Source organism: Psittacula echo, assembly GCF_963264785.1.
Source record: "Psittacula echo genome assembly, chromosome: 6".
Taxonomy (NCBI): Eukaryota; Metazoa; Chordata; class Aves; order Psittaciformes; family Psittacidae; genus Psittacula; species Psittacula echo.
In genome coordinates this window covers 10573517-10586872 of record NC_137743.1, presented here as the reverse complement: position 1 = coordinate 10586872, position 13356 = coordinate 10573517, and the positions used below count along the sequence as shown (strand labels likewise).

At 35.8% G+C, this 13356-nt stretch overlaps 1 protein-coding gene across 3 annotated transcripts in view; it reads left to right on the top strand.

Annotated features, from left to right (window-relative positions):
• Positions 1–13356, top strand: part of VTI1A (vesicle transport through interaction with t-SNAREs 1A) — a 271249-nt gene that overhangs the window by 54377 nt on the left and 203516 nt on the right. For 2 of the 3 annotated variants that reach the window (XM_080620515.1, XM_080620517.1), the window contains exons 4-5: positions 3962–4039; positions 10366–10386. In XM_080620515.1, the coding sequence (XP_080476641.1) occupies positions 3962–4039; positions 10366–10386 (99 nt within the window). The remainder of the gene's footprint in view (positions 1–3961; positions 4040–10365; positions 10387–13356) is intronic. The other variant, XM_080620516.1, reaches the window with a different exon arrangement.

The following is a 13356-nucleotide window of genomic DNA, read 5'->3' as shown; positions in this document are numbered from 1 at the left end:
GATGTTAATTAAAGTACAGAATGTAGAATATTAGGCCAAAATTGAATAGAAATGAATAAGTATGTGTTCTGTTGTGCAGATGTTGGGAACAGATTATTTTGGATACCTCTTTCTATCTACATCTCATTTGGTTACCATGCAAAAATCGTCATACACCGTTTGTAGATTGTTTCTTCCCATTGCCTTTTCTGTTTTTTATGTTGTGATGTATCTGTATAGGTAGTAATTTAGCAAAATATCCTGTCTGCCAGGTGTGGGAACTAGCTGATTGTGTTGTAATACCAGATCATTACTTAATTCATATGCAACCTAGCCTAGCACATGGAAAGCATTATAAATCTATTTACAGTGTGGCTGGTCTGATGATAACATTGTATTAAATTCCCAGGTGAGGCAATTTAAGCAATTGCTTTGCCATGTCTAGGCCATGGAAATTAACTTCTCATATGCTTTAGTAATAGACGAGCTTCATTGGTATGCTCAGATTAGTAGTATAGCAGAATTCTTACAGTCTGGTTACATGTACCCTACTTCACATGTAGAATCATACAGGGGGGTGGTGCTGCAGATCACAGATCTTAATTAGTTTAAGCTGAGTTAATTCATTTCAGTTCTAATTTAGCTGGGCTTGCCCACGAACACATTCAGTTCTATTGGGAAATGTTAAGGCTTGGGTCAAGTAGACAGATTGTTTAAAGCCAAATTGCCAGACAGAACTGAGCAAGTGTATCTGTTTGAACAGGGCTTTAAGGAAATCACCCAATCAGTATGCAAAAATCCTGTTCATAAACCAAGAGAGGTCTGCCTGGAATCAGAAATTCTTCCTTGTCAGAAGGTCTGGTTACTGTAGTACATGTAAAACAGCCTCTGAAACTTTCTATCTTGGAAGTTCTTGTAGAAAGTAGCTTAACCCTTTTGTGTTATTGGTGTTCGTGTGCAATGCTACATTTGAATGCAGACATGTACACCAAGTTAAAAACTTGTGCGATTAGACTTTCGGTATAGGTATCTACAAGAAAATATAAAATACAAGGAAAACTTCTGTATATGACAGACCCTTACATGCAAAAAAACTGCATACAGAACCTCTTAAACCTATATTGAGCTGCCCAGAAGTGCCTTGGATTACAAACTCTGTAAAGCTTCTGTCTTTTCTAGAAACATACAAAGTACCAGTAGACAGTGGTAACTGACAACTAAGACTAAAAATGTTGACAATTTCTTGATTTGCCTGGTTAGCTTATGTATAGAAGTCATTAACTATTTATAAAATGCATTATGAATTGGTTTCCTTCAAACTGTAGCAGAGTGTGTGACATTTCCAGCTCAAACTATCATTCTTGCATTTGGCTAAAGTACGTATTTATAAACAGCTGATAGTTATAAACTAAAAAAAAAACCCCATAAATCTAAGCAGTATTTAATTATTGAGTTCAGACAAACTGAAGTGATTTTGATAGCCACATTTACAAGTGTTAGCCAGTATTACTTTAATAAAAATAAGAATAGTAATTCAAGATATTGATATTTTGGACAAATCCTGAAAGAACAAGTGAACACTTTAGTTCAAAGGCCTTTCCTTTTATATTATTGATTCATTTGGTGGTGAAACTGTGATCAAAAGTAGTATCAAATTATTTATTGATTATGGCAAAGAGTTATCCCTAATTGTAGTCAAAGAGTTATTTCTTTTAATATAATTACTGATTTTCAGATCATGACAGATAATTGCAATAAAAGAACAATGATACAAATATAGTTATTAAGTTCAGTGGTGCTGATATAAAGGATTGTAAAGGGCCTCTAAATATTATATTGCTATTAATATTATTTTCCTTCCTGTGCAGATACTATTTTTAATTTCTGCCATGCGGGCTCTTAGGAATGAAACTATCAGCCAGTTAAACCTTTCAAATAAATGATGTCTAACCATGAACCATCTCAGTCTCTACATATAATTAGGCAACTTGTTCACTGGAGAGCAAGCTCATGAAGCATCATGCTCCTCATCTCATTCTAATAATGATAAATACATTCAACACTAGCAGAATCAATGGGGCTGAGTCATTTTGTGAAACTGGGAGAGACTGTACAGTTGAACTGCTAGACCTCAAATGGGAAGATTGAATGTTAATCAGAAAAGAAGATTAGATATTTATTGGTATATATTTATGATTTCCCTCCGTCTTTGATGTGTATCAAATAAAAATAGGAAAATAATGTAATTAAGCAATCTATGGCAATTTGTTGGCTTTTTGGTGAAAAAAGAGAAAAACAAAACCTACCTCCATATGATATTCTTGCATACTGTGGAGTGTTTTAGTCCCCCATAGTGATGAAATGAATAATTTAAACAGGCAGCTCTGATACCACAGCCTGTTTAAAGGTTTTCATTTCCTTTAATGCTGTGGACTACTTTAGCTTGGTTAGTATGAAACTGTGACAGCTGAGATCTCCAAAAGATTTGGCACAATTCATCTCTTGTAGTAGGTCCATGGTATGCTTTGTCCTTGCTACGTACATCTGTAGCTTTAGTATATAATCTAGATCTGAACACTAGCAACTGAATCACAAATCACTAAGCATTGTAATGATGATGATAGGAACAAAGGGTGAACTGTGCAGGCTAAAAAGCTAAAATGTGTTACTCTGAGATGACCAACACAAGGCTTACTCGACTGCCAGGTTGCCAGTGTAAGGGGTGATGCCCTCCAAATTTCTTTGTCACAAAGGTCATGAGTTTCCCTGTGCTCACTATAAATTCTAGCGGGTTGTTTACTGTGCCACAGTCTCATGTACACTTTTTTGGAATGCTTGTCCAATTAGGGAAGGTTTGAGGAGGAATTTGTGGAGTTCCTACTGATAGTGACTACCATGACGGAGTGTGAGGGAAGTTCCCATTAGTAAAGGAAGGCCCTACAGCTTAGTTCTTGCTACTCTTGGGTTTCTGCCTCTGATGAAGTGTAAAATTTATCATAGCCACACTCAAATGTAAGAAGACTTTAGCCAATTTATTAAAAATCCTTTCTGTCTTTTAATAGCGAGGGTAGAAATATTAACTGACTAAGGGCCTGTTATTTGACCAACAGGGAATTTGAAAGCTGGGCTGATGTTCTCTTTATGAACTTCCTCGTTGTTCTGTGGAACACTGTGCTACTTTGGTAATCTTCAGACATTTGCTTTCCATTGCTTGGTGCTTGATCTAGTTTTGAGTCAATATGGTGATCAGTTTATGAGCAGATCTGATGCTCATAAGCTGTGAATAGTGACTATCTGCCATAATCTAATGAATGACTGTCTCAGTTTTGTGGTGTTCCCATGAACTACTGTAAGCTGTTTACAGTACAAGGGTATTGCCTTTTCTCCTTTCTTTTTCCCTTTGCTTTCTGGTCCTTTCCCAATAGGCTTTCATAGCCTTAGCGGCATAGGAAACACTTGTTAATTTTTTTTGCATCTTTAAGTTCAACCAGTTTTGTCAAATGTGTGTTGTTTAAGTTTTGAATTTTTTAATATGGGAACAGCTCAGTCTTCCTTTCCTGTTTAGTGACATCACTGCAGTGGTCTTCTGAGTTCTGCCTCTAGCTAGCAAGTTCTCCAGAAAAATATATTTGGTTCCAGCACATGCATTTCTTCAGTGCTTCTGATATTACTGCATGTTGCCTCTCCTGGTTACCTGGTTATTAGGATTGGGATTGCACGTTATATATCTTGAGCTTCACTGAAGCTGCTTTCGTTGCTAAAATGCTGAGGATGTGACTGTCTTAGAAATGCTAAGGATTTTGATGCCTATTTGTCAAAGTGCAGCAGTTGAAGAACTTTTTATTAACTTTTTACTTGCAGATTAATTTTTTTTATCAAATGGGTATCCATTAGGGGGCTCTCGAGGTTTAAGATGATCAGCCTTGATGCCAAGGGCTTTGGAGCTTTACTTCCTAACCCTTTTTTTCTTTTTGTTTTACAGAAAAGGTCACGAATCGCCTACAGTGATGAGGTGCGGAATGAGCTCCTAGGGGATGACGGGAATTCCTCAGAGAACCAGGTAGGATGCTAATCAAGAAACCCTAGTGGGTGGCTGGAGGGTGAAGGAGGTCACTGGCACACTGGGCTTCTCAAGCTGCTCCTTAACAGCATTAGCAACAACTCATGTGGAAGTGATACTGTTTAATGCAAAGCTGGGGTCTTAATCAACTTCAAAATGTTTCTTGGAGATCTTACATTTAACCCTTTAACTTGTGATCACTGTCTGCTATCTTAAAAAAAAATCTTTTCTTCTCTTTTCTTTATTATTTAGTACTTAAAAAATAACTTGAAACGCGCTGTTTGCCGACAAAGCCAAGGTCTTCACCTCAAACACATGTAAAAGGAATAAAAAAAGTACATAATGCAGCTTTGATAATAATGCGGTATAATTAAATCAACACTGGCGGGCAAAACAAATGAAAGTGCGCTCTCAGAATTAGGCAGTACCCCACTCAGTTTCCTTGTGTGATTCCTTCCCTAAACAGATTTTTTTCTCCTTGTACCAAAACCACAAGTTGTACTAATAAGAGCATGCTTTCATAATGCGTGTTGTCCTAGAATGCAGAGTGCCATCCATCTCTGTTAATGAAGGAAAGCTTGATAATCCTGAGACTTCTTAAAAATCTTGTACCCGCATTGTTGTTCTGGACACTACAGTGAGGGTCCTGCTAGACTAGTGAAAATTATAAAGGCAATATTATATTCAGGGGATTTTGATCCACCTGTTAATATTCCTTTTGGTGCTGAAGCTTGTTTGACAAGCTGTCTGAAAGTAGAGTATTTCTTTTCTTTTTGAAAATCGTGTTAGTTGTAATCAAAGGTGTGCATTTTGGGTCACACATTATTTGAAAGTTTTCTTAACTATCAGATATGCTTTTCTGGCCAGATAGAATTATTAGATTATTTTGGAAGTGAAAGTGAAAATTGCTTAAAAGTTTGTTTGATAAATGCAGTATTAGATAAGGAAACAGATTGGAACCATGTTCTGAAACTTTTAATATCTTCTACCTTGTCTTAATATAATAGATATCTTCTATCTATCTTAATATAAGCTCAGTTCCACTAAGGATAAAAAAGAAGACAGACTTGGAGACTTATCCAAATACAATGAATTTTAAAATACAGACCCCTTAACCCTTAACCTTAGCCAGTATTTTAAATGTGCCGTATAAGTTTTAAACTCTGTAATAGACTTTAATACATACATTAATGAAATTATACACAGGCTAGAACTTATCTGTAGGCATAACACTTGATGTATAGCAGCTCTAATAGGTGTGTGAATAATTAAAAGATATTGATCTTCATATTTATATACCATAGCATGGGGAGATTCCAGAATTTGAAGAAAATGCACATTTTTTAATCCCTCAGTAATGAATCTATGGAAAGGCTGATTTTAGGGAAAAGAGTTTCAGTTTCTATGTCATGATCATAAACTCAGTCCTGTGAAAGTGTTAAGATTCTTATTTTATTTCTTTTAAGGTGCTACTATTTTTACATTTCAAGAAAAAAAATGATGTGAATTCAGACATAAAAGGGCAATTGTGATAAGAAGCTTTACTTATAACAGAATACCTTATGTGGAGGGATGAGATAAAATATTTTATTTTCACTTTTTAAGGAATAATTAAATAACTGGTTCCCATGTGCACTTTTTGCAAGTTATGATCTTTATTCGAAACTTGATGGAATAAACATGGTCTCATCTCAAGGAACCAAATGATACCTTCAACATGAGTTTTTTTCTTCCAATTGACCACTTCATAAACGGAAGAAAATTTTGGCTGGTAAAGGAGATTTGTCTAGTCTTACAGGGAATCAAAATCCTTTTCTATAACCCAACTGTACCTTTGAAAGTTCTGAATTTCTTCTTTTCTTCCTTGAATAATGTTGTGAATTACCACCACGTAAGGAGTCATCTAACTTGTTTTAAATATGTGAATGCCAGTATTAGAAAAAGAAAGATTATTTATTATGTTGTTCCATTAATCAATGTTGCAATCTCTTTTTTTCTTATGAAATGCCATTGCTTATGTTTTTACTTATCTTACATGCATGTAGTTATGGGTACAGTCAGCAAGTGCAAAAACTTTAGTCTGATGTTGAGCTTGTCAGAATGTACAGCTATCCAAATCAAGTATAATGTTTGGGTACTTACCATACACTGAATATGTTATATTGATGTATTTAACTCAGTAACTCCAGGTCTAATGCACTCTCACTCTAATACATTATTATATCAGTAGCAAATTTGGACTAGATGGTGAATGGATGCTCAGGTATAACTTGCAGCCATATAAAATATTTGAAGAGGCTTCAAATTCTTGCTTTCATTTTGTCTGATAGAAATAAATTAGGTAGATGGACTGATCTTCACCCTAATATTGTAGAATGTCTACTTCTGAATCAGCTTGGATTGTTGAATTTGTTAAGCTGGAAAATGGTGGGTTTCTTTTCCTCAATTCAGTCACGGAACTGAAAGGAGAGAGGAGGGATTCCTCTTATGACAGACTAGTTGTGGAAAAACATTGCCAGTTCATTGCTCTTGTACCAATCTGCAAATTTGGTAAAATCTGCCAGTAGAAAAGCTGGATATCTGGTTAGACTGGGATGTCACCAAAGGGAAACGAGGTATGAGCTGCAGGTTTCAGGCATGATCTTTGTCATCATAATAAATGTTTGCATAAATGGTTTTGGTGGAGTGAGAAGACAAAAACTTAATATATATTGGGTAACATGACCATATTTAGTATCTAGAAACAAATGGGGCACTTCTGTTTTTTCAGTTGAGTTTCAAAGGTACAATTACAGCAAACCACAGCCAAGTTATAAGCTGTAATGAATAGGGTCATAGGTATGAGTTGTTCTCCCAAGAAGAAAGATTGAAGTACAAAGAACAGATTGAAGAATTAGCAAATTATCTTCCGTCTTAATTTTCCCAGTATGTCTCCCGTAAGTACCGATCATCATGTGTAGATGACAACTTAGAATACAGTTGCCTTATAATGGTTATACCAAGATTTAACTAATTTTACCAGATAAAGCATATGGAAACTTCTTGTAAGTTGTAGGAATTATACATTTGAATTCTGCTATTCAAAGTTTCTTTTGAAGTAAGTGCATCTTTATTTAATGACATAGATAGTGGTATAAGTGCTCTGTATGCACTTCCGAGTTTAGTAGATCATTGCTTAGTATATGTTAATTTCTTCTTAATTTGAATCACGTGAATGTAGTTAGATGAGGCACATACAGAGGTAGAGAATCTGGAGACATCCCTCCTTACATCAAAAAAAACGACCTTACAACCCCATACCCCAAAACCTACTGTGTGCATTGGGTTGTTATTTATTTCCCAGGAGTGGTTTAAATGGGCTGTGTTGTTTTCAAGTCTTATTTTGTCATTCTGGCCACCAACATTTATCAAATCCCTTGAAAGTTTTGTGGCTTTTAGTGCACTACTTAAAGTTATGGCTTCACTTGAACAATAATACAACTGGTTTATGTGGCAATTTGTATGTTTTTCTAGAAAGTATGTATTGTGTTAAATCAGAAATCCTTCTCAACTAAAATGTCATGTACGGTATTACCGACTTTCTTGAAATATACTAGTTTTCCTTTCTCTTTCTCAACTGTGTTCATTAATAAGTTTAAATAAATTTGCGTTAGGTTAAATTGCGTGTCCATATGCACATACATTGTATACGTGATTTGCGGTGAACAAATATTTTGTGGCTACTTAATTTCTGACTACAAAGTTGTGATAATATTAGATTTGGGCTTGCTGTGCATAAAGTGTGTCAAACTTCAGCTACAGACCAGGGGGTGAAGTTGGTCAATTTAATTCCCCAAGATCTAAAGAAGGTCGGTATCATTTCGTATAGCCCTGGCAGAGCAGATCATTACCAGACACAAATCTGTTCGTTACATGCCGAGGGTTTATAGCAAAATAAATAGACTGTCATCATAAGTTCAGAAAATTGTGTGTTCGACCCACGATAATGTGTAAAGGGCGTTTAATAGAGTTCAGCATTTATTCGTTATCTGTATGCGGACAGAGACGGCGGTAGCGTTATCAGCCTTATAAAAAAATTCAGTAGTTTTCTATGCCACGTGATGTGCCTCACAGACACACACACACACATACACGCGTGCACACACACATACACACACATCCCCCATCTCGCTCTCTGCAGCGCAGTTTTGATTTTAGTCACAGCAGAAGGCTTAGCCACAAGAGATTCCACTGGTTCAAACCAGCGTAAACCAGATTTATAGGTTTTTTTTCCCAGCCTACAAAGGAGCAGATTACCTCTTGTATCGAATTCCGTATTGAAAAAAAAAAAACCCAAACCCCAAAAAATCATCTTTGTTTCAAAAATACGCTGATTATCATAACCTAAAATGGTGGCTGCACACGGCTTATTGCTGCTTGTAGTTAAGCGGTGAGCATTATAAAAATAAGGTTTCAAAATAGAAACGTAGAGGTAGCACATTTTCATCAAGAGCATTGTTAAATGGGGGAAAAATACATCTTTTGTTAATTTGAATGAATATCTCTCAGCCAATGTTAGAAAAAGAAAAAACCCAAACCCTCTCCCATTACTTAGCTTAGCTGCAAATCCCATGCAGAGCTTAAATTCAGCCATGCAGCACAAACAAGATAGAACATTTTTGTTTGGGACCTATTGAAAAAACAAATGTGCAGCATTTTAAAACTCTCATTGATTATAGCAGGGTGGCATGCCCAAACGGGCTCTATTGCGGGAGAGTAGTTTTAAACTTTGGCCCTTTAAGTATCATAGCCAACTGAAGAATGGTGGCCTCAGAAAGAAAAGATAGCTATGTGATCAACTCCCAGATCGTCTCTTTCTAAAGAGCCTTAATGTTTGCCTTTTTGGGGAAAAAAGGGGAGGAAGATCTGGAGAAAGAGACCAATTTATGATAGGCCAAGCACTTGAATTTAAGCACTGGTTTGGTGGAAAATGCAGTTTTCTTTATACCAAATTCTAGCAAAGTTCCTTTAGCTACGTACTAAAGAGCCATTTCAGTTTAAGTCTGTGTGGTAGTAGCCCTCCTAATTACATCTTGTTAGAGCCTCGTTGGCCGTTTCGGTGGCGGGGTGAGGCATACATTCAGTTCTAGATGAGACATGTGAAACAATAGAGAATAATGGAGGTTCTTTTGTTTCCTTCATGCTGGTGAGACTTTATTAATAGTAAACATTCTCAGCTTACACACGTGTTGAAAATTAGCGTCATGAAACTGTAGGTGAAGTATCAGCATAACCTGAGATAATGATGTAGCTGTTGTAATTTTGAATTCAACTGGAATCGGTGGGAGAACTGTAATTTTTTGTAAAGAGCCACTCTTATGCAGGCGTTTGTTGTGAGTAATTATACATTTTGTTCCAGTAGAAATGATTTATCTATTTCTCTAAGGGGAGAGCATATTACAACATAGCTTGATAATCAGACTGGGGTTATATTTAGTTTTATGGTAATCCTGCCAGAGCAATGTAAGTGCTAGATTGTGTTAATTTATAAGCATAAATTGATAAATATAAATGTATATGCTATATAAGTATACACAGACACACTGTGTGTATATGTGCACACACTGAGTAGTGGTCTAGGATTGAGAACCTGGAGTGGGTCTTTTCTGAGGGAAATACTTTTTGTGTTGTTCCCTATTCCTTTGTCTGTTTTTAAATATGCTATGCAATAAATCATAATTCTGAGCCATTTATCTAAGCTGTTCCTTTTTTTTTTAAGCTGGAAAAAACCCCTCTATATGAGGTTCAATAATAAAATCAGATAATATAGTTACAGTAGAAGTCAGGTATATAAAAATTGAAATGCTGTTTACATGCTATAAAAATGCAGTCATCTATTAATAAGTTAAATCTGCTAGTAAAATAAGAAATCAGTTGTCACAACTAAAATATACAGAAAACATTCTGAAAACTTGTATACACAAAACCACTTCAGCTGTACAATCTTCGAAGAGAGGAATAGTAAACTTGTTTTTTCTTTATAATATAGACTTCTATGAAGTCATTCCCCTTTATTTCATGATGGTGTCTTAGATGTGGTTTAAAAGAGAATTTCACACTATTCTCTTTGTTTAATGTGACAGTGTGAGAAAGTGATCTTTATTCGTTCAAAAAACTCTGCATGTAGTCTATGTTTAGGTTCTTTTAATGTGTTTGTCTGTGATTTTTAAATGCTAAACATGTAAACAGATAAATTGTCAATGTTAATTCTGTATCCTGTCACACAACTGATCTTTCTTTCCTGCCATTTCTTTCCTTTTTATCTTTTCTGTGCGTTCATGTTGCAGTTGATAAAATTACGTGAAGAGGTGAGTACTTTCTTGCTTTTTGTTGTCTAGCTTTCCCTTTAAAGCTGAGTTGCTAAATCTGAAGTAGATCTTTTTGTTCATTGTTGCAGGGAAATCTACACAAAGCAAAAATATTGATTACATTGCTTTAAAATATTCACTGTTGTGCCTCTTTTTCCCTAATAATGGTATACTTACGTGGGAATCTCTAGATCAAACCTTAGAAATTAACATTCTTTGATAGTGGAAATTTTTTTAAAAGCACTAGAAAAAGAAGGGAAAAAACACCCCACTATTATTTGATCTCTGCTAGAATACCATGATCAAATCAGGTACAGTAATAATCATGTTTACATCACCAAATCTTTGATAGGGTAAATACATTTATACTCTGGTATTGAAAGTGAAAGCATTGCTTTAGTAAAAACCTGTGCTGAAACACTGTAAAAATTACACAGTATTTCACTATGGTTGAGTTTGGTGTGAAGTGTTCAAGTAGCTTACGTATTATGCTGGATATTGTATATCTACTGCAAATACAGTACAGGTAGACCTACACACACATCTCAATATTTATTATGTATTTGTGAGTGCTGTAGATCTGTAGGTGTAACACTAGAGATCAGTATTCCAGAACACCTTTCTTCCAGTTATAAAATGACTCATAAATATTTAGAGAGAGAAACCTGTTTTAATGGTCAGTTCCTCAAATGTTTCAGTATATTTTCTGAGATTAATCTTCTCTGTTACTCACTGCTGTAGCAAAGCAGGTATCTGAAATGCTTTATTATTATTATTTCCTGATAGCTACCAAGAAGGTCTCAGTAAAGTCAAGATTACTTATGGGTCAGATTTCTGAAGGGTTTCATACAGAGAGTTGGAACCAGTGAAGTATTTGGATAAATATATTTAGAAGCACGAGTATTTTAGCATCACATATTTGTCTGGTATCTTCTTTTTGAAACGTGTTCCCAGACATATCAGTATTGAATGCTGAACTCTGCAGGAAAGGATTTGTAAGTTTTAGAAATGGTGATGACAAAGAATTGTAAAGTAACCAGATTAAGGACAATTACAGAGAATTCTTAAAAACAGTAAGATATTTGTGATGTAAAGATTGTTCCAGTAGTTCCCTGAATGCTTTATTTTTCCCCCTTCTTGTGGAGCTGATATTAATATGTTAAAGCTACAAAGTAAAACAGTTAGGGAAAAAAATTAAGCAAAATAAACATGTAACCACATGAAAGCCCTCCCACCACTGCTGATCTCCCCTCTCCAATAGTCCCAGCATTTAAACAGATGACAATATTGTTGCAAGGGTTGGTATAGCCTGATTTCTGAAATTTTTCAGAAGAACAAGGTTCATTTGCTCATCCCTTTAACAACACATGCACGTGTGCTCCTGTGCTTTTGTAAAACAATGTCGTAGGCTCAGTTTTGCTTGCAAACATAGTTTATAGTTTTATAAACATAAAGATTCCTAATTTGCAAATTTACTCTGAAAATTGAATCAGATACAAAGAACAAGGCTGCTACTTAACTGCTCTTCTTTTTGAAATGGCTACGAAGGCAAATAAAATTCAGGATGTTACTGCAACTTGGGAGCTATACTGAACTCAGTCATACCTTATGGAGCTTTTCAATCCTCTTTGTTAGCCACCTAAAAATATTTGACATTGCTTCCGGTAATTTTCTTCTTTGCTTTTTCTTGCTAGCCTCATAAGTTACTTGTTCCTCTCTCTGCATATTGTGAAAGAGGCAGGAAATAGAAGTAAATAAAGGGATTTGCTGTTTTTTCTAGGTTGATTGTACAGGTAGAGAAATAATTTGATAAACAATTGTTAACATTCTGTTTTCTGCACTTACTACCCACGATGTGCTGGATAGGTTGTAATTGCAATGGTGTTTTTATACCCAATGCAAAATGCACATTAAAGTTTAAATGAAGGCTAGTACGGTGACTCAGGCATAATTCTTAACTCATCACATAGTGAAACATCAAGCCATCCCCAATTATAGTTCTCCTAAGGAGGTATGAACTGATCTTAAAAGAAATTGTGGTTTGCCATAGTGTTTGTTAATAAAACCTGTGCTTCCTCTCATTACAGGGCTCTATTCTAGCACGCTTGCCGTACACAGGCTTCCACGGAGGCTGTGTCATTCTGTCTTTTGAGCTCCTGAGATCTCAGTTTGAATCCAGCCCACATGGAATGACTAAATCTCTAGTGATAGCGTGCCACTTTGCAAAACTTCCTTATATAACTCCAGATAGAAGCTGTTTCTGAAGCTGCAAGATGCACTGAATCACCTCGCTGCCCAACCTCACAGAGAGCAGGGGATACTGTGGGAGAAGGAGTTTGGGGAGGGGTGGGAAGCAGTTGGAAGCATCCGCTGCTACGGTAGGGCACTGATTTCATAACAGGGTGTCTCCAAACCCAAACAATACAAATAACATCACTCTTTCTCATAAAAATTAAGTTTCATTATAGAATGGCTTGGGTGGAAAGGTTCTGAAATCAAGTAAGAAACAGCTCTGAGTTAATGTTAGCACTGAGTTCACAGGGCTTTAGTGTTCTAATTGCTCTCAGTAAGACTGAACTGAACTGTGGGCTTGTAATTTCCTTTTCAGATTAAATGTGGGTTATATAGTATATCAAAATACACAGCCAAATGCGAACTCTTTCTCTTGGGTAGCTCTTCCACATTGTAATGTGAAATATGATTATAAACACCCCACCTCCCCCTTAACATAGCAGGATAGTCTTTTCATTTCTAGTATACCACTACAGCATTATACATCTGTTCTGTAATTATAATCTTCCATTCTTTGTGCTCACTCCCAGCCTGTGTTTTCTTTTCAAAGTATCTTCTAACTTTTAAGATTTTTGCTCTCTAAACTCCTTCTTTATACCTCCCCCTCCTTCTCTTCTACTTTTTTTTCTTGAGAGACGTCTATATTATAGTGTTAGGTTTCTGATGTTTTTTACCAAG